The following is a 20,339-nucleotide window of genomic DNA, read 5'->3' as shown; positions in this document are numbered from 1 at the left end:
TTTCGTTTTCTCAAGACAGGGTTTCTCTGCATAGCTCTGGCTAGCCTTGCACTCGCTCTGTAGACCAGGCTGGCCTCAAACTCAGAGATCCTTCTGTCTCTACCTCCCAAGCGCTGAGGTTAAAGGCATGTGCCACCACCTGGCTAATTAAATTTAATTTTTAGAAATTTTTTTGGGAAAAAAGCCTGGTGGATCTCTGTGAGTTCAAGGCCAATCTGATCTACAGGGTGAGTTCCAGGACAGCCAAGGTTATGCAGAGAAACTCTGTTTCGAAAAACAAACAATTAAGAAAAAAAAAACCCTTTGTTCTCATCTTTTTTTGTTGCTGTTGCTGTACTAGACCTTTTGGCTAAGACTGATTCTCAGCCCTCCTAATGCTGTGACCCTTTAATACAGTTCCTCAAGTTATGGTAATCCCCAACCATAGTATTATTTCATTGCTACTTCATAATTGTTAGCTGCTGTTATGAGTCGTAATATAAATATCTGATATGCAACCCCAAAGCGATCACAGCCTACAGGTTGAGAATCGCTGGGCTAAGATCAAATGCAAATTTCAGGGCTAGAGATAATCCACTTGCCCAGTAAGCCTAAAATACTACAAAAACAAACAAAACAAAACACCAAACTCTGTTTTCAGCTGAGTGCAGCTGAGGATGTCAAGTCAAATGTTAGGGTCACTTGAGCCCAAGAGTTTGAGACTGACCTGAGAAACACATAAAGAGCTATGTTCTCAAAGATAAGAGCAAAGCCCAGCAAGGCATGATGGTACACACATGTTGGGCTTGATTCCGACACCCGGAAGCCTGAGGCTGACCTGTGAGACTTTGTACAGACTCCTTAAGACCTCTGCTCTTCTTCTGTGTGTAGACTGCCCTATGTTGCTGTTTTGATCAGAGGGTTTGCTGGCTCCACCAGTGTCCAAACTTGCTACATTTTTCAGAAACCATAACCTTGGAAGCAGCTTCTGAGTGTGTTGTCCTCATTGTTATAATGAGAGTTCTGCTCTCCTGAGTAAACCCAAAGCTGTTTCCCAGAATTTCTTCTGTGCCCTTTTCTCCGCTTTGATTCAGGCCCACGTAAAGTACAGAAAGGAGGCCTTTGAGGGTGGGAATACTGGGTCTGAAAATATAAAAATACATCTTGAGATAAAGCTGAAGGAAGGACTGAGTCATGGTAGCAAGCCCAGCTTTGTCCCCAACCCCCAACGCGGCTGCTATGCAGCGGAACTACCTTCTTATCCCAAAGTTCTGGGCTGTATAAGGACCCTCAGGATCAGGAGGTCTGCTAAAGTAGCACATCTGTGCCTCACATGCAGCCAGGGAGTGAAAAGAGTGGGATGCCATGTTCTTAAAATCCAGAACTTTGAAAATCGGGAGAGACTTAGAATTATGTTGTGTTCAGTCTCTCCGTGTCGAAAGCGGGGAGACTGTGAGTTCTGTTAGGTCATACAAAGAAGTAGAATTGGACACCGGGCTTGTAGCCTGACACTTAACCTTCCACCCCGATGCCATCCAGAAGAGACCTGGGCTACTTATTCTCTCGTAGTCTCACTTGAGAGTGGTTAGCCTTCTGCCTAGACGAAGTCTGAGGCAGCAGGTGAACAGTTTGCTGCCTGCAGGAAGCAGCTGCCTCATCCCTATGCAACCTAGGCTGGGCAGGTGCCTCCGACCTCATTCCCTTAGCTCAGGCTCAGAGTGAGACTATGTCGTAGCCTTGGGAAATGCTCTTGCCATACCTTGCCACTCAAGTAGAAGGGGCAGAGAGAAAAGGGAGAAGACAAGTTCTTCTGAGCTGGAACACAATGCCTTTCCATATTGGTGCCTCTACCTGTAGGAGACAGTTGGAGTCCACAGAGGAATGGCTTTGCCCAGGAGAAAAGTAGGAGATAATGAGGGGAAATTAGTGAGGGGATGCTTAGGGAGTGGTCCCTCCCACTCTCTGCAGTTGTCTCCTCTGCTGTTACAACCTCAAGAATAGGTACTTTAGCTGCAAGGGAACAAGATCTTTGGGAGTCTGTGTACTAGGGAAAAGGGCAGTCCGATTGTTGGTCAGACGCAGAGTAACGATGATTACCTTCCTCCCACAGCCTCAGCCCAGAGCCCAGCTCCACCCAGGCAGTGTCCAGAGACTCATGGAGAGTGTGGCTGGCAGAGCTAACTGACCTCTACTGCTAGCCTTCACCCCTCCTGTGTCATATCTGTCTAGATGCAGGTAGAAACCAAGGTAGCAGACTAACAGCTGCTGCTTGAGACCTGTCCTATCTGTCAGCCACCTGAGACCCACGAATGTCCCTGTCTGACCATAAGGATATATACTGAGGTCAGAGTTCTGTCCTTTAGCCAGAGGAAGCTGTCAGAACTTTGGAAGTTGAAGCGTGAGGCTGTTTAATCGTTTTTCTTTTTCTCATGTCCAGAATGCCTCCTGACCAGTTAGTCATAGCTGGCAGGTGGGATGGGCTTGAGGTAATGACCACTTACTTGGGAGGTGCTGGATTAGAAGGAGTCCAGAAGTGGGGCTATTGAAGATATAGGAGACCTTACATTTCTGAGCCATGTGGGAGGTCTAGGGAAACCTTTCAGAGGTCACTCAACTGGAGGTTAACCCCTGCCTCACTGTCTGCAAGCTGGATGAGGACCACTTTCCTGTGTTCAGCCTGCTTGACTTCCTACTGCAGTTTTTTCTAATACACAAAGGTTAGACTGAGAAACATCAGTTAGTATGACTCAAGTCACATTGGCTTGGGGACCACTACCAGCATAGCTGCTCCCAGCTCTTCAAAGATGGGGAGTGTTGGGGGCTTTCCAGAGAGCTGGCCCTTAGACAAATGAGTCCATTGGCATTCTGCACACAGTGGCACGAACACAGTAATTGATGAGGCGAGAGTCTGGGGGAGTAGGAAGGGTGGATCAATCTGGCTCGCTTTGGCACTAACAGGCTGAGCGCCTGACAGGCAGCAGGGGTTGGTGCCTGGTGTGTGCCTGTGCTGCTCTGGAGATGGAGATGTTTAGGATCACTGTGCAGGTCTGGTGAGAGGCCCTAAGACAGATTCAGAGTGGTTGCAAGCTGCAGGACTCCATGCTTTAACTGGGTGAGGGTCTGATGTGAGAAAGCCTTCGATTCATCCTTGTTTAGACTTCTAGTTTGAGAATCCAGCTTTACCACTGTTCCACCGTCTGCAGAGAAACTGCTACTCTTGTTTGGAGGAGGGTGACTTTGAACTCCTGATCCTCCTGCCAAGTACTGGAATTACCATCATCATTATTATTATTATTATTATTGTTGTTGTTGTTGTTGTTGTTGTTTTCAAGTCAGGGGTTCTCTGTGTAGCTCTGACTGTCCTGGAATTCACTTTGTAGACTAGGCTGCCCTCAAACTCAGAGATCCACCTGCCTCTGCCCAAGTGCTGGGATTGAAGGTGTGTACCACCACTGCCTGGCTAAATTCTGGGATCTTATGTGTGTACCAAAATGCCTGGCTTAGGACTTGCTTCTTCTATTCAGAATGGAGTAAGGGACAGACTCAGACTTGTTCAGCTCTGTTCAGAGTACCCTGGGTCACCTTGGAGCCATTCTTCCATCAAGTCAGGCTGGGCTGCAATATCTTTCCTAGTTACCAGAGAAACCTAACAGGGCAACACAGCGCAGGTATTCTGATCTGCTATGTTTGGCTCTAGACTTACTGTGTTCTTCAGATGCTCTGATATGCCCGCTGCTTCCATCTCATGAGAGGCAAAGGCTTCTGCTCAGGTGGTAGCAGCAATCCACAGGGCTTTCTTTAAAGAAAAAAAACTTTATGTAAATGGGTGTCTATCCTTCTTTCCTTTCTCTCTATCTTCCTTCTTCCTTCCTCTCTCTTTCTTCCTCTCCTCCCTCCCTTCCTTTTTTGGCACAGGGTTTGGTTTCTCTGTGTAGTCCTGGCTGTTCTGGAACTCACTCTGTGAGGCAGCCTCAAACTCACAGAGATCTGCCTGCTTCTGTCTCCTGAGTGCTAGGATTAAAGGTGTGTACCATCACTGCCCAGAAAGATTTGCTTTCTAACAAACAAGTGAGGACAGTGACTGCAAGAAAACTGCCTACCTCTTCCTTAGGAATCCAGATGAGTCTTCTCTCTGCATCACTTCTATCTAGAAGTTAGGAAGTTGTGTCACAAGAGGTCAAGGGAGCCTTGCTAGGGCCATGTGAATCAGCAGGTGTGTGTCTTTGTTAACTGACCATGTGGATTCTTGTCAGGTGTGCCCGATTGCCTGGAGAGCACACTGAGAGGCTCCCCAAGGCGAAGGTGCCATGGAGTAGGACAGACAGCCTTCACCTAGCAGTAAAGAAAGCAATGGTGCCCCGGCATCATAGTAGAGCCTGTATGGCAGAACAGGGAATACCTGTTTGCCTAGCCTTTAAGGAACATCAGAGCCCTTTCTAGTTCTCTCAGGAAATTCAGGACCCCAGAACCTGTCCTCTGGCAGGTCAGCTTAAGGATCCACAGCACTTAGCCCCACCAGGCTGAGTTCCATGGCTGCAGCAGCTTCCACAAAGGATACCCATTCGACAGCACCCACTGGTGGTTAATCACTACACCTGTACCTACTGAGTACCTCCTGTGTCTGCTACACAACTAGGACTCAATACCATGTAAGGGGAGTAATCAGCTTGGAGCTCACAGACTAGAGTAATTGTAAGCAGTGGGGACTAGGAGAGCATCTAAGGAAATGCCCTTTATCCTAAGAATTTAAGTTCATCCAAGTAAAGACAAGCTAGGGAGGCTGAGATCCAGGGATTGACAGCTGCTTGGTGAGTGACTAAAACAAGACAGGTCTGGTCACCTGAAGCAGAACAGGGTTTAAGGAAATCTCTGCAGGGATAGAAATGTATTAGAAGGAAGTTGGCATATCATACTTATAGGAATTGTCTTTTTGTTTTGAGATAGGGTCTCACTGTGCAAGACACACTGGCCTAAAACTCAAAGGCATCTGCCAGCCTCTGGCTCCCAAATGCTGAGATTAAAGGCATGCACCACTCACTCTACCTGGCTAATTACAGGAACTTTTGTGGCTCAAAGAAGTCATACAAACTGGACAGAGCCTCTTTATCTGTCCCCAGAAGTTCCTGTACTGTCACCAAACCGAGAAGTATAGATTCATTAAATGTTTTTTTCTCTTGGTACCTGGAGGCTGAGGGGGAATTCCTTGGAAGTCAGTAAGGATTGTGATATTCCCATCTACTCGACCTGGCCACACAGATAGTTGTTGGAGCTTAGACATGGTGAGAAAAATTTGGATCACTTTCTTCAAAAATCTAGGAGAACTGGAGAGATGGCTCAACAGGTAAGAACTGTCCTTGCAAAGGACCCACAGAAGCCTCACATATGCCTGAGACTCCAGATCCATCTGTCCTCCATGGGTACCCGCACACACATATAAAATAAATGTTGGAAAAAAATCTCCCAGCCAGATGTGGTGGCACATGCCTTTAATCCCAGCACTCAGGAAGAAGAGACAGGTAGATCCTGGTGAGTTACAGGCCAGCCTGGTCTACATATTTAGTTCCAGGACAGCCAGGGTTGTCAGCCAGGGCTATACAGAGAAACCCTGTTGTTTTTGTTTTTGTCTTTTTAAAATCTCCATAGGGAGGCTAGGGGTCTTGGCAGGGCCCACCTCCTTTAGTCAGGCTTTGGGGGTAGAGCACTTAAAACTGCTCCCCAAGGTAGATGACGGATCCTTTCTAAGACTCATCACCAAGCAGCGCCTGCTTAGTAACTGAGTCAGCATTGAGTGGAAGAGTAAGTTCTAGCATACTGCACGAGAGGAGGAGTGCTGCCTCTCTAGACTGCACAAATACTGGGTAGATCCTAGTGTTATGGTGGAGTCATCCAGATGGGGGGGCAGTGCTGAGTCCACTCACACAAATGCTTTTCTTTGGCTTCTAGCCCTGGCCTAGTGTATCTAATCTGGCCAAGGACTTCATTGACCGCCTGCTGACAGTGGACCCTGGAGCCCGGATGACTGCACTGCAGGCCCTGAGACACCCATGGGTGGTAAGCATGGCAGCCTCTTCTTCCATGAAGAATCTGCACCGATCCATCTCCCAGAATCTCCTCAAGCGTGCTTCCTCTCGTTGCCAAAGTACCAAATCTTCACAGTCCACACGTTCCAGCCGCTCTACGCGCTCCAACAAGTCACGCCGTGTTCGGGAGCGGGAATTGCGGGAGCTCAACCTACGCTATCAGCAGCAGTATAATGGTTGAGCCACCAGCTATGACATGGACACACTGTTATCTCATCCTGGCCACTCTCTGCTTTGTCACCTGGGCCTAATATCTTCTCTGTATGTTGGCATCATGGCCAGAGCATGTCTGGACCCACCTCTTCTCTGTGCCGTTACTAGTCCCTACCTCCTATCATGGGCCCGGGCCTGTTATGATGGCATGGTGGCCCAGGATCGTCTAAACTGGGAGCCTGGTAGGCAGCTGCTCTTGAGTTAGAAGAAAGGGCAGGACCCAGTCCCCATTGATGTCCTTAATGTTTGCCTCTTTCTTGGATCAGAGGGGTCTGTAGTGTTGAGTAGAAAGGGTCCTATGAGCCGGGCGTTGGTGGCGCACGCCTTTAATCCCAGCACTCGGGAGGCAGAGGCAGGCGGATCCCTGTGAGTTCGAGACCAGCGACCAGCCTGGACTACCAAGTGAGTTCCAGGACAGCCTCCAAAGCCACAGAGAAACCCTGTCTCGAAAAACCAAAAAAAAAAAAAAAAAAAAAAGAAGAAGAAGAAGAAAGGGTCCTATGGCTCAGGACTCTCTGAATCCATTACTTTTATAGCCTCCCTTTCCTCCACAGAGCATTGGTCTAGCTCCCATCCTATGTCATGCTGACCCTTAAGATTATGCTCCAGTGGGAGGTCCTACTTTAGATTGCAAGCCCCAGGTGTCTGGTTGGTCCCTTAGGCCCAGTCAGATCCAAGCAACCCCACCATTTTCCCTAGCCAAGAGCAGTCTTTCTTCATGGTGCCATCAGGGACCCCTTCTAGCCCCCAGACTTGCCAGGACCCCTGGTGGTCGGACTGTGGCAGGACTTAGACTCAGTCTGTCTATGAGAGAGATCTGCCTGTCGCCATCTGTGCCTTTGCAGAGCCCAGTATTGTCTCCCTCTCCTACTTGGATGTCCATTTCATTCCCCAGCTGCCTCCTTTCCAACCGTGAGAGGTTAAAGGGAGATCCGCTGCTGCTACCTGGGGGATGGATGTTCCTGAAGAGGGTTCTCCTGAGAATTCCATTTGTCAACCCTCGTTCTATCCTTTGGTATTGTCCTTTGCTGGTTCCTTTTCTAAAGCTACCATGCCCTCTTTATAGCTCCACGACGGCACCATCTAGTGTCTGGTCTGGGTATAGGTGGCCGGGGGAGGGGTGGTGACTGGTGTACACCCTTGCAAACCACAGCCCTCCAAAAGGAGGAGGAAAGAAAGGAGTTGCTGAACTGGGGGAGAGTCCTGGGCTGCTCAACTCCCCTTCTGCTCAGCTTCTTCAAACCTCACCCTGGAACTTAGCCGTACTGTGTTACCTGCCTCTGAACCCCGGGTGCCTTGGGTGCTGGCCCTGCCCTGTCTGCCCTGTGCCCTTCTTTTCATAGCATTAACTTTCCAGGTTAACCCCACTGAGTCAGGCTGGAGGGAGCTCTTCTGGGAGGTAGGGTAGGGTTTCAGGGGCTGCTCTCCCAGAGAACTGAGCCACAGCAGTTCCTATAGTTGTCATGGTCTCCCTACCACCACCACATTAGGCTGGAATCCAAGCCCCCTCCCTCTGTAGCTGCTCTCAGTGGTGGGGGGGGAAGGGGCCAGACAGAGCCTTGCTTGGGCCTTAGCTAGACTAAGAGCCTCTGTCAGCAAGAGGTCTTGATTTCCACTCAGCTCCTCTCAGTAGGCAGCCTTGGGCTAGGCCCTCTTTCTACATATGCCACCTCCATTGGGAAACCAAAGAGACCACTCTGTGCCAAGTCAGCTGTGCCTTCTAGACCCTCTCCTTACATCCTCCTGCCCCTGGATAGGAGGCAGTGGAGGACCTGAGCCTCACAGCCTCGGAATCCTTCCCCCCCACTAGTTCCCCAGGAATCTCTGGGGGTGTGAACCACTGGGGATTTCTTTTCTTTCTTGCCCAAAATATGTCTGGTTGTGAGGATAGGGCAGAGGGAGTTTGTGCCTTGGGCCTTTGATAGGTCCACCAGGCCTTCATGCCATGGACCATGGATGGAGAATGTGCAGTTATTTATTTTGTGTACTCTGTAAATGTATCTTCTGTATCCAATAAACAGGCGCCCTCCCCCAGGAAGGCTGCCATTTTTTTCTGGCTACCCTGACTGTGCCGTGGGATTAATGGATTGTTCAAAAGAGGAGTAGCCTGGGATGACAAAGCCCAGATCAGTGGTAGAGCTCCCGAGAGCCTCTCCTTTCCACTAAGCCAGGATGGAAGACAAAGGTACAGAAGAGAATGGAGCCTGGTGTCTTTATTGGATTGAGACAGGGACAGTTTAGTTGTTGGCCATGACCTGGTTGATCCAGGTGTTGAACTTGCTAACCCGAGCGTATACGGCTGGTGCTTGCACATTGCAGTTCGTAGTGCCCCAGGAGACAATACCAATAAGCACCCAGGTATTTCCTTTCTGGCAGACAAGAGGACCTCCTGAGTCACCCTGAAAGAGAGCAAAAAGGGAAAAGTTGGTATGGCAGTTTGGGGGAGTATGCCATGAGACAGTGCAGAGGACAGGGTAATTATGCTTACCTGACAGGAAGAGGCACCTGAGGCACCTGCACAGATCATGGAATCAGTAATAGCTGAACCCCAATACTGCCGACACTGATTCACAGTGACCAAGGGTAGAACTACTTGCTGCAGACGGGCTGGTGTCACGTTACCTGCGGGCCAGGAAAGGTGGTCAGGCTAGCCCAGGGGGCTGATTCTGGTCTCCCCTCACTCTTACCCAAGTTCTTACCCACACCACTGGTGCGGCCCCAGCCAGTGGTGACACATGTGAGGCCTGCAGGCAGTGCCTCATTCGAGGAAGCCAGGCAGACTGGTGAGATTCGTGACGTGTACCGGGCGGGTGAGGCGAGCTTCAGGAGTGTCACATCATTGTTCAAATTGGTGGGGTTCCAGTTAGGGTATGAAATGACCTATGGAGCCAGGAGAGAGCCATGGAGAGCTGGAGCAGGTGCAGGTACCCAGGGTGGTGCTGAGGGGAGGGGGGTAGGTCAGGGCAAGCCACCTGAAGCCCATTTTTCCTTTCTGCCTGTGCAGCCAGGTCCTTACCTTCGAGATGGATAGCACTTGCACAGGCTCAGCATTGGAAGATCGGTCATATTCTCCCAAAACAACAAAGTGTCGTCCAGGACTGCAAGGATAATGGGAGTGGGTAGCTGCTAGGGAGTCACAGAGGGGGATCCAAGGGAAGGAAGTGGGAAGAGATGGACTGCGCGGGGCAGGTAGATTACACTCACGTGACTTGGCAGTGGGTTGCAGTGACTACCCAGTTTGGGCTGATGAGAGAACCACCACAGAAATGGTAGCCGTTGCTTTCCTTGGGTCAAAAGTCAGATATATGTGAATGGGCTTAAGTTATCCATGGGCATGTGGCATGCAGGACCCTGGCCCACCCCTGGAGTGTGTACCTGCAGAGACACCTGCCAGGGCCAGGAGCCTGGCACTGCGTTCTCCCCATTGACAATCCTCTGGCTGGAGCTCAATGCAGGTGTGATGGCAGGAACGCCACAGCCTGAACACAGGGCTGGTAAGGACCACATCCCAGACTACCTCTCCCTGCACTCTTCCTTGAGGTGCCCCCAAGCTGTATACTCCAGAGGGATGCAGATCAGGAGGGTTACTCTGGCCCTTCTCATGGGTATCTCCGTCTATCTTGGTTACCCCATCCTACAGCCTTCAAATGCCACAGCATCACAGCATCACTCCAACCTACCTAGTCCTAATGTTCTTCAGGCCACTTTTCTCCCTGACTGCTGGGGTCATCTTCGTGGCCCTCTATTCTTCTAGGCCTGAGCAATTAAAGTCTGCTTTGTATAGACTATACACATTGAGTCTTCTCAGGTCTGACTCAAGCTCTTGTCTCATTTGGGAGACTGGCCCTTGGCTCTTCTCTCATTCCCAGCACAAAAGTTTTTTTTTTTTTTTTTTTTGCCTGCACTGTCCATTTCCCTTCTAACCAGGCTGGCTCCTTCTCTGGGCTCCTGAACAGGAGCTGGGAGCTAAGTTGTACTAGGTTGTTCAGTCAGGGTTGGTTTCAGCCCACTTACCCCAGGAGGAGCCAAGGAGGACCAGGCTGAGGGTTAGGCTGAGCAGTAACATTGTGGAAGATAATGAATGAGGTTGAGACCTGCCTGGCTTTATTTATGTGTATCCTTGTCCTTGGGCAGAAGTCTTGGGCTTGAGGAGGCCAGCTGTGTGGTCTTTGTACACTCCCACACCTACCCAGGAGAGGTCTTTGGCCAAAGTCCTTGGAATTATCAAGTAGCCAGGTGTGAGGCTCTCACCTTGGGGAGGTGGCTCCCCAAGCTTTGGCTTCCTATTGGCTTTCTGAACCACCTCCTATCTCAAGTGTTGCTCACTGGGTACCATGGACATATGGCTTAACTAGGTCTAAAGTATTAACCTGGTGGTTGGGACCTATGAAGTTTCCCAGGGCTATCAGGAGTACTGGACTCCCAGAAAAGCCTGCTTAGAACATAGGGGCATGAGGATTGGTGGAAAGAATGGTCAGATGTGGCCAGCTCTGCTGAGAAGGCCCCGGATGGTGGTTCTGAATCCTAAAAGACATCATTTCTCATCAGCATGGAACAGGAGTCAGAGGTTTGCTCAGAGATGCTGACTCACCAGCATGAGGAAGGATGGGACCCAAATCCTCATGTTTGGCTCTAAGACCTACATTTCTGTAAGTATGAGTGAGCCCTCAGTGACTGAGACACTCTGGACTGAAGCTGGAAGTACAAGAATAAAGCCATGAAATCTGTTTCTAGACCTCAGATTGCCATGGGCAAATCTGTCCACAGTGCATGTGTTACTGAGCTCTAGGCTGAGCTTAGCCAGTGGAGAGAAGGTGTTTCTGTGTGCGGAGTTGAACAGGTGAGTTGGCTTGACTTTTTCTAGGATATCAAAGGCTTTAACTGGCTCAAGAATACCTCAGTAGAGAAGGGGCTGGGAGGTGAGGGAGTGGAAACGGCAGTTGGGATGTAAAATAAATATTTTTTAAAAAAAATATATATATATCTTGTTTTGTGAGAGGGTTTCTCTGTGTAACAGTCCTGGCTGTCCTGGAGCTCACTTTATAGACCAGGCTGGCCTTGAACTCACTGAGATCCAATGCCTTTGTCTCCCAAGGGCTGCGATTAAAGGTGTGTGCCACCACCACCTAGCCAATTTTAAAAAATATTAAAAAAAATAATGCCTCAGTCTAAAAAGCGAAAGGAGTGAATGGGTGAATAAGGAATGGATAGACATAACATCAAATACAACAAAATGTGAATTATAGTCTGGTGGACATATGGATGTTTAGTGAACAATTCCCTTAACTTTACTATTGTATATAAATTTTTCAATATAAAATGTTAGGGAACAGTCGGGGGCCAAGGATGTCCAGCATGGAGAACCTCTCTAGAGAATGTGGCTTATCCATCCTGAAGGCCCAGTGGAGCTTAGCTCCTCTGAGAGCAGGATGTTCCCACCAGCACCCAGTGGGCCTGGCACTCAACCGGTGCTTAGCAAAGGTTTGTTGTTAAATGTGTCGTTTTTCCCATGAGTCCATGACCCCTATCAGCCCAGAGAACTTGGAGTCAGTCTCCCTACTCACAGCCCCACATGTGCAGTCCAGGCCCCACTGTTCACCAGTGGCTCACACAAGCCTGGTCATTTGAGCGTGTCAAGGTAGAGGCACTGTGCATGGGTGAGGGGTGCTTGGTGAGAACTTGCCCTTAGTTGCTCCATCAGCATTTAGCCCCTTAGGACCCAGGGTGGATCTGGTGGCAATGGGGGTCACTGATAAGCCAGGGGAAGGCTATGAGTAGGGACTGTCCATGGATCTTACAAGAGGGGGGGATTGGTGGGGTAAGGTTTGGGGATAACAGGATGTAGCTTTCTATCCCAAAGCCTGCTGACCTGGCCTGGGATTCTGAATGGACAGATCCCTGAGAGAATGATGAAGAGCAGGCCAGGAACCAGAGCTCAGGGTCCTTAGATACCTCAGCCACAAAGCTCCTACGGCTGCTTATCCCACTCCTCTCAAGAATGACACAGTCAAGGGCTGGAGAGATGGCTCAGAGGTTAAGAGCACTGGCTGCTCTTCCAGAGGTCCTGAGTTCAATTCCCAGCAACCACATGGTGCCTCACAACCATCTGTAATGAGGTCTGGTGTCCTTTTCTAGCCTGTAGGGATATAATAAATAAACCTAAAAGAAAAGAATGACAGTCTTCTGTTTAAATGTTTGTATTTCCGGGGTTTATTCCCCCTTGTACCAAGCTCTAAGTCTTAGGCCACTTTATTCCACCTCCATGGTCTGCACCGTTTCCTCCAGAAGCTCCAGGTTCAAGGGTCTTACTTCCTGGGTCAGGACAGCTGTGGTTCCAGGAGCAAAGTGGTAACGGCCAGTTCTAGAAGGGCAGAGGGCCAGGCTTTCAGCATGCATCCTGTCCTGTTCTGGAAGACCTCCCGTTTGCCACCCCGCTAAGACTGCAGTCCCCCTAGAGTCCCCCCTAGAGTCCTACCTCTGCACTGGCTTCGTGGGAGAACTCAGTGTCCTCAGCAGCCTGGTGCCTGTTGCAGTGATCACACAAGCATCCACACTGCCTCCAGAGCCCAGGTCACCCAGGATCCCTGCAGTGATGGCCTCCACCAACAGCTCTTGTGCAGCCTCCAGCTGTGGTAGTGGGAATGAGACCAAATGAACCTGGTGTTGCCTAACCTGAGGAGTTGGTTAATCTCGAAGCCTAGACAATTCGTAACCTCTTTTCTTCCCTCCATTCCAAATGGCAGTCCCTTAGCTTCTGGCTCCCTCTCTCCCAAAACCCTGTGTTCCCGCCACCCACTGTCCTCTGTACAAACTTCTCAGTGTCCCTTACACTTACAACGCCCCTTCCCGCAGTCGTCCCTCCCGCCAATCTAGTCCTCTGCCACCGAGTTTCTCTCTGGGCCTCAGTTATCTCTGAAGCACAATAGTTACCTGTTTCTATCCCACTCCAAAGTCCAGACCTGAAACCTCACACAGAATTCCCTCTCCATTAGTTAGTGACCCTTTGTGGGCTTCAACTCCTCTTAGTGATCTAACCTAGATTCCCGACTGGGCCTTCAACATTATTCAGTCAGTCCCTACTCAGCTGTTACCTTCTTCCCGACAAGCCTTCCTTATTTCTATATTTGGCCAGAGTTTTTTTTCTTTGGGGGGGGCGCGCTCCCCACTTGTGAGCATGAAGTAATGGGCTGAGGTTGCTCACCGTCATGTTTGGCTGGAATCTGTCCTCCAGCAGCGCCAAGGCTGCATCCTGTCCAGAGCCTGCAGGTAGAAAGGGACATCTGAAGTCAGCTGTAGCTGCATCTGGGAAACAAACCTTGAAGGCAGGATGGCAGGGGAAGGATTCGTGGGCAAAGGGTGGAAGCACTCACCCAGGGCCGTAAAGGGCAGACGGCTGTAGGAACCGTGGGGGTGCACGCCGTAGAGTTGAGGCCCGGTCAGATCCACCCCGCCCACGATCAGCGACGCCCCCACGTGGCCTTGGTACCTGTGGACCAGTGCGCCCTGAGGTTGCCAGCTGGAGCCAGGCCCCGCCCCATATGCTGCCTTTCTGTCTGAGTCCCACCCCTTCCTGTGACCTGGCGTCCTACAATCGCTTCTTCCGGAACTCAGCTTTGGTTAGCCCGGCCTGGCTTCTTCCGGTCTCTCTGAGGTAGCTGCCCGGCCTTCGGTCTCGCGCTCCTGTCAACCCCGCCTACCTGCAGATAACCCTTCTAGGGGTCATCTTCACCCACTTCCTCACCGGAAGAGTGTCTGACGCAGGATGCGGGTGACCGTGGCCACCCGAGGCTCACGGCCGGTGGACAGCGCGTGTAGCTCCATCTTGGAGGCTGCCATCCGCGTGGTCATCTCAGTGTCCGCAGCTACTCCAGCCCCGCAGCAGCTGAGGGCAAGGGAGGGTGGGTGTGGGCAGGGACAGAGTAGGGCGTGAGTGACAGTGGGGACTGGGCTGGGGAGTTCTTACTAGATTTTGGGGGCGATGAAGTGGATCTTCTCGCAGCTTTTGTCCACCACGACCGAATCGTTAGTGGCCCGCGTATCGGCGCCCAAGATAACTCCATCCTGCAGAGGAAGAGCCGGCCTTAATGCCCACCCGATGTTCTCCTCCTTGATGCCATTCTAGCCCTCCGGCCCTATCACCCTGCTCACTCGGAACACAAGTCCCGCGATGGTAGTCCCGGTTTTGCGTGCATGAGGGACCCGAAGGCCCGAGAGGACGTGTTCCAAGGACGCATTCCTGTAAACAATGCGTTTCAGCTTTGGTTCTAGTTAGGATCCCTGAACCGGTCCCCAAAACCACCTCTGCTTTTCTAATCTGGGTTAAGCCCCCTACTTGGTCACCCAACATCAGGTTCCCCACTTTCACCAAAAAGAAAAAAAAGGCCTACAGCTGAGCACCAGCGGCTCGAAAGCAGAGCTCCACTCCCCTGTCACCTCTGGCAGTTCTCGAAAGAGAAGCCTCCTCTGTGTTCCACTGCCTGCTTCAGCATCTCGGGGGCAGGAAGAACAACCGAGATCCGGGGGTCGGAAAAGAGTGAAGCCTGGAGGAGCAGAAGGGCGTCTGTCTCGGCGTCTGTGGGGTTTTTTGGTGGTTTTTTTTTTTGACACTTCCCAGTTTCACTTTCACCTCAACCCTAGTGCAGAGGCTGCTGGCGCCTTTGGGCATCTTCTCTTTCACTTTCAGCTTTGCCTCTCCCAGGTAGCTTAAGGAAGGGCAGGCTGTAACCCTGGCCAGGACGGTGCTCCTCTGTCCCTCTATCCCCATATCATCTCTCTCTCTCTCTCTCTCTCTCTCTCTCTCTCTCTCTCTCTCTCTCTCTCTCTCTCTCTCTCTCTCTCTCTCTCTCTCTCTCTCTCTCTCTCTACACACACACACACACACACACACACGTGAGCACTGCAAGTAATTAAGCCCTTTTAGGTTTATCTATGCGTTTAAGTGAATGTGTCGACATGAACACTAGGTGTCCACCAAGGTCAGAGGACGGCATCATGACGGTACTGGGAACCAAACCCAGTCCTCTGCAAATGCCACAAGTGCTCTTAACTTCTAGCTATCTCTGAAGCCCCAAATTAAGCCTTCTTTACATGAATTGTCATTCCTTCAGATCTTAAACGTTTTTCGTTTTTGGTTTTTGAGACAGGGTTTCTCTATGTAGCCCTGACTATCCTGGAACTCAATCTGTAGACCAGGCTGGCTTGAATGTAGAGATTAAAGGCCTGTGCAGCCACCATCTAGCTCTAAACTTTTATTTATTTAGTTTTTTTTTTTTTGAGACAGGGTTTCTCTCTGTATTCCTGGCTGTCCTGGAACTAATTCTTTAGACCAGGCTGGCTTCAAACTCACAGAGACCCGCCTGCCCCTGCCGCCCAAGTGCTGGGATTAAAGGCGTGTGTCACCACTGCTCGGATCTATTTTTATGTGCATTGGTGTTTTGCCTGCATATATGTCTTTGTGAGGGCATCAGATTCCCTACAACTGGAGTTATAAAGAGTTGTGAGCTGCTATGTGGGTGCTGGGGATTAAAGCTGGGTTTTCTGGAAGAGCAGCCAGTGCTCTTCTGAGCCAGCTCTTCAGCCCCTAAATGCTGGCTATGGAATCCTAGAGCTTACTTTTTTTTTTTAAGATTTATTATGTATACAGTGTTCTGCCTGCATGTATAACTGCATACCAGAAGAGGGTACCAGATGTCATAATAGATGTAAGCCAGTATGTGGATGCTGGAATTGAACTTAGGACCTTTGGAAAAGCAGCCAGTACTCTTAACCTCTGAGCCATCTCACCAGCTTTGGTTTTTCTTTTCTTTCTTTTATTTTTTTTTAATATTTATTATGTATATAGTGTTCTGTCTGTATGTATCCCTGCAAGCCAGAAGAGGGCACCAGATCTCATTACAGATGGTTGTGAGCCACAATGTGGTTGTTGGGAATTGAGCTCAGGATTCTGGAAGAGCAGCTCTTAACCTCTGAGCCAGCCCCGACTTTGGTTTTTAAAGATAGGGTTTCTCTGTGTAGTCTTGGCTGCCCTGAATCTCACTCTGTAGACTAGGCTGGCTTTGAACTCAGATCCACCTGCCTCTGCCTCCCAAGTGCTGGGATGCAGCAACAGGCAGTCTTACTTTGTTGTTGTTTTGTTTATTTTTTCAAGACAGGGTTTCTCTGTGTAGCCCTGGCTGTCCTGGAACTATATAGAGCAGGCTGACCTCAAACTCAAAGAGATCTGCCTCCTAAGTGCTGGGAGGTACCAGCATGCCTAGCCCTATTTTCAACTCTTGTATCCAACCAGAATTCATGTCTATTTCAAATCATATTTCACTGTGCCCCATCCCCACAGCTGAATATGGGCACAGGCACCGTGAAGGGGGGCATAGGGCAGGCTTTCTGAGCAGCTCAACCAGGACAATGAGAATCTACACATCTCAGTGTTCAGTTCCATCTCAGGCCTTAACAAAGCCCATCTTACCTCATGTTCCTCTGGGTCAGGTGATACATGCATTTAAGGGCCTTCCACTTAACCCCAAACACACAGGACTTACAACAGCAAAGGTCTTTATTCAGGGGGTGGGGGACCTGGGCTGGCAGCTGGGGCCTCGGGAGTACCATGGCGATAGGCACCCAAGAGAATGGCATTGATATGTTCCAGTGTCTTATTGCTGAAGACCATGTTGAGATGTTCTGTCCCGTTCATGGGCAGCAGGTGTACAGGTTGGGATTGGCGGCCATGCCACCGGCCACAGAGCTCAGTGCTGCGTGTGGCTACAGTGTCATCACCATCCTCGTAGAGTGCAGCCACTGGGTCTTTGTAGGGGAAGCTGTGGTCATAGATGTATGTGTGGGGTGTGGGCAGACCCACACCATACAGACAGTATACTTCTACACCAGGTGCTGGGAGGCCTGCCAGCAGGTCACGTGACTGTAGCCACATGTACCATCCTTCTTCAAAATGAAGATCCTCAAAAAACCGTTTGAAGTCTTGGCCTGTGTAGTTGAAGTTTGGTGTGGAAATGAACACATGGTCTTCAGGCCATACTTGACGGGCTGGAAACATCCAGGGGGAGGTCGTGGTTATGCGTTGCTCCTCTCTCAGCTTGATGCTGGACATGATGGGGATGCCCTGGTTGTCACCTGTGGATACAGAACCAGGTGGAGCAGGCTCCCCGTGTGCCTCAGCGGAGCACTTAAACGTGTCCTGCCCATCTTGACCTTGATCCCAAGACACAGCCCAGATCAGCCTGGTGTTAAGTGCCCAATGTTTATTTAAGAGGCTATGTTGGTATTTCTGTAAAACAGTTACAGGGCCTCAAACGGTATGTACCGGAAGAGGGGCAGTTAAAGAAAATGAGATCAGGTGGAGTGTTAGTGGTACACGCCTTTAGGCAGGCGGATCTCTGTGAGTTTAAGGCCAGCCTGGTCTATAGAGAGAGTTCCAACACAGGCTCCAAAGCTACAGAGAAACCCTATCTTGGAAAAAAAAAAAGAATGAGATCTGGGAAGTGTGTGTGTGTGTGTGTGTGTGTGTGTGTGTGTGTGTGTGTGTCGCATGCGTGCTGGCTATTCTTCCTCGTGTCCTGTGAGGGGCCTATGCTGCACAGTAGGGACAGGATTGTACTCTTGGAGGATTAGATAGTGTCTGTTTTACATTCAGTGATGTAGTCTGGGGAGAACATCCACAATGAAGGCTGGGTCTTGCTGTGCCCAGCAGAAAATGGTGCTCAGTGAGTGCTGGCTGTATTAGTATTGGGTTCCTGGGAAAGCCACTCAAAAAAACAAAAAATAACAACAACAAAAAAAAACCAACAACAAAAAGAGCATGAGGGATCCCTAGGTTTGGCCCTGCTGTGGCAGATATGTCCTCAATAAGACAGATTTCTGGGCATGGGGCTCCAGGGAGTAAAAAGTAACTAAAAGCCAGAGTATACAGGACCTGGGCCTACAAGGAGCAAATCTGGGCTGACAGACTACCGGGATTGGCCTCCTTGATCACCTCCCTTATCATCACTAAAAGACTCTGCAAGGAGACTTCCTAATGGCTGTCTTCAAGGAGTTAGTGCACAGCAGGTATGTCCCACAGAAAGTTTCCCTGGGGACGCTGGGCACAGCTAGAGTGACAGCCAGCTCTGTGATCTGCTTCATCCCTCCCTCACCCCGCACAGGATGACAGTGATCAAGAGGCTCCTCACCTGAGGCCAGGACCAGCATGGGCTTGATAGAGCCACCCCAAGGAGCCCCAAGAGAGATGAAACCATCAATGAAGCGGTCCTTCCAGGACTGAGGCTGACGCAGTAAGAAGTAGAGCACATGTAGGCAGCCAAGGCTGTGCCCAATAAGGAAGACAGGCTTCCCATAGGCAGCATACATCTCCTCTACCAGTCCTGCTAGCTTCCGGTAGTATTCATCCTGCTGGCCTGAAGATGGGCAGATAGGTCAAAGCAATGAGGGTCTGGGACCACCTATCATGCTCCCAGCCCATCACCTGCAAACACTCACTGGGCTCCAGACGCCAGTCATAGGGTGCGGCCCGCACAGTCTCATCCCGCACATACCCATTGTTAACCAGATTCTGTACCAGTGTGTGCATGTAACCTGTGGGGAGGCAGCAACACAGGGAACTCTGTCCATCACACCTGTAGGCCAGCCTGATGGCCAAGAAGAGCCCCTTCCTGTCCCTGAGTACACACACCTGCTAGCTTGTTGTCGTCTAAGTACTCAACAGAGTAGGTCTTGCCAAAGCCAGGGACGCGGATCTGTACACCAGGAGCATTGGACACGTGCCCAGAGCTGCGGTTGTAGACAACCCTGGGGACAGTGGGACATTTAGCAGCCAGTAGCCAAGGGGAAATGTGTAGAGGATGGGTAGAGCACTGGGAACATACCTGGTATTATCAATCCAGCAGTCCACCCCCAGGGGTAGAAACATATTGAGATCCAGCCAGATGGTGAAGAAGTCCTCTGTCTTGCGGTAGCACAACCAGTTCACCACATCTGGTTTATCCAGCTTGGCTTCCAGCTGATTCCCCAGGCAGCCAGGCACTGTGGGCACCAGCTTTTGTTCTGGACTTCTTGGCTTCTCTCCAACCCCCCAATCCTACCACCCAAAAAGCCCACCCCTCCATCCCCCACACCCTCAAGGTTCCAATGCTATTTATCCCCTCTCCACCACATTTCCTACTGTCCCACCAGTACTGCAAATTCTAGGTTCCCTTTAGGCAGGGAAGGTGCAGGAACCAAGCCGCTGACCCCTGCCCCCACAAAACAAACATCCAGCTTGGCTTTCCATTGTTGCCAAAGTCCAAGGAGAGAACAAATAGGTATGAGGGAACAGGGGCTGGGCCTAGAACAGGAGGCAGGCCTTTATGGACCTCTTCTGCTATCCGGCTCTGGGCTGGGTATCCCGTCCTTGTAAGGTAGGAGCAAGGAAGTGGTGGGGCTTACCCCAGTATCCAGTGTGTCTGCGGCTGGCCAGGCCATAGCTTGAGGTGCCCTGGCTACGGTCTTAGGCAAATCCCATTCACTGCCCACCACCCCAACCCCAAGAAGACAACACAGAACAGTGTGAAGGGAAAGGGGTGGTGTCTGTAGAGCAAGCCTCTGGCCCTTCCCCACAGGTGTGAGGACGAATGGTCGGGCAGAAGAGCCTTCGCAGCATCTGCTGCTGTCGGGGCTAAGACCCAGGCTCCCCAAGTCTTGCTTGCTGCATCAGGGGCCTAGTGGGGGCTTACCGAGGATGACAGGCCTTGTGTGGTTACTGAGTTCAGCCTTGGGCGTGGTTTGCGGGGGGAAGAGCACATTGAGGAGCCAGAAGGGGGTGGCAGGAGGAAGCAGCAGCCCCAACAGCAGCAGCCACTGCCATGGGGAGCCAGGCAGCCCCATTCCAGCCCAGTGCCTACTGCCACATGAGGCAGTCCTGGGCTGGCCTTATCTAGACTGGGGATGGGAGGGGCCCCAGGGCCAGTGGGAGGGACAGAACTACCAATGGGGGTGGCCAGGAAGGGGCATAGCCTTAGGGATCTGGCTCTGGGCTTGGGTTCGGTTCCGTCTTTCTTCCCTTGGCGCCAGGGAAAAAAGAGC

At 50.7% G+C, this 20,339-nt stretch overlaps 4 protein-coding genes across 5 annotated transcripts in view; 1 reads left to right on the top strand and 3 right to left on the bottom strand.

Annotated features, from left to right (window-relative positions):
- Pskh1 (protein serine kinase H1) overlaps nucleotides 1-8,332 on the top strand; it is a 32,769-nt gene extending 24,437 nt beyond the window's left edge. The window contains exon 3 of the mRNA XM_005076309.4: nucleotides 5,923-8,332. Coding sequence (XP_005076366.1) covers nucleotides 5,923-6,240 — 318 coding nt within the window. The 3' untranslated portion in view covers nucleotides 6,241-8,332. The remainder of the gene's footprint in view (nucleotides 1-5,922) is intronic.
- Nucleotides 8,333-8,470: 138 nt separating this feature from the next.
- Ctrl (chymotrypsin like) lies at nucleotides 8,471-11,312 on the bottom strand. The gene is made up of 7 exons (XM_005076310.4): nucleotides 10,287-11,312; nucleotides 9,648-9,751; nucleotides 9,477-9,556; nucleotides 9,289-9,370; nucleotides 8,972-9,152; nucleotides 8,761-8,894; nucleotides 8,471-8,671 (listed from the first exon to the last, which is right to left on the bottom strand). Exons 1-7 carry the CDS (start codon nucleotides 10,336-10,338, stop codon nucleotides 8,510-8,512), a joined length of 795 nt encoding a protein of 264 aa, XP_005076367.1. The 5' UTR covers nucleotides 10,339-11,312; the 3' UTR covers nucleotides 8,471-8,509.
- A 1,146-nt stretch (nucleotides 11,313-12,458) lies between these two features.
- Psmb10 (proteasome 20S subunit beta 10) lies at nucleotides 12,459-14,884 on the bottom strand. The gene is made up of 8 exons (XM_040736539.1): nucleotides 14,706-14,884; nucleotides 14,421-14,508; nucleotides 14,236-14,333; nucleotides 14,014-14,154; nucleotides 13,643-13,758; nucleotides 13,474-13,532; nucleotides 12,748-12,899; nucleotides 12,459-12,633 (listed from the first exon to the last, which is right to left on the bottom strand). The coding sequence occupies exons 1-8, from the start codon at nucleotides 14,759-14,761 to the stop codon at nucleotides 12,522-12,524; spliced, it is 822 nt and encodes a 273-aa protein (XP_040592473.1). The 5' UTR covers nucleotides 14,762-14,884; the 3' UTR covers nucleotides 12,459-12,521.
- Nucleotides 14,885-16,803: 1,919 nt separating this feature from the next.
- Nucleotides 16,804-20,281, bottom strand: Lcat (lecithin-cholesterol acyltransferase). Of its 2 annotated transcripts, XM_040736533.1 has the most exons (6): nucleotides 19,991-20,281; nucleotides 19,145-19,301; nucleotides 18,952-19,067; nucleotides 18,759-18,854; nucleotides 18,452-18,676; nucleotides 16,804-17,396 (listed from the first exon to the last, which is right to left on the bottom strand). In XM_040736533.1, exons 1-6 carry the CDS (start codon nucleotides 20,139-20,141, stop codon nucleotides 16,822-16,824), a joined length of 1,320 nt encoding a protein of 439 aa, XP_040592467.1. In that variant the 5' UTR covers nucleotides 20,142-20,281; the 3' UTR covers nucleotides 16,804-16,821. The 2 variants fall into 2 exon arrangements, with proteins under 2 accessions (XP_040592467.1, XP_040592468.1); XM_040736534.1 differs by lacking the exon at nucleotides 18,759-18,854 and having other exon boundaries at nucleotides 19,991-20,206.
- Between the last annotated feature and the right edge of the window lie 58 nt (nucleotides 20,282-20,339).

The sequence above is a fragment of the Mesocricetus auratus genome, unplaced genomic scaffold, assembly GCF_017639785.1.
Source record: "Mesocricetus auratus isolate SY011 unplaced genomic scaffold, BCM_Maur_2.0 Super-Scaffold_100062, whole genome shotgun sequence".
Taxonomy (NCBI): Eukaryota; Metazoa; Chordata; class Mammalia; order Rodentia; family Cricetidae; genus Mesocricetus; species Mesocricetus auratus.
This window is presented reverse-complemented; position numbering and strand designations above follow the sequence as displayed.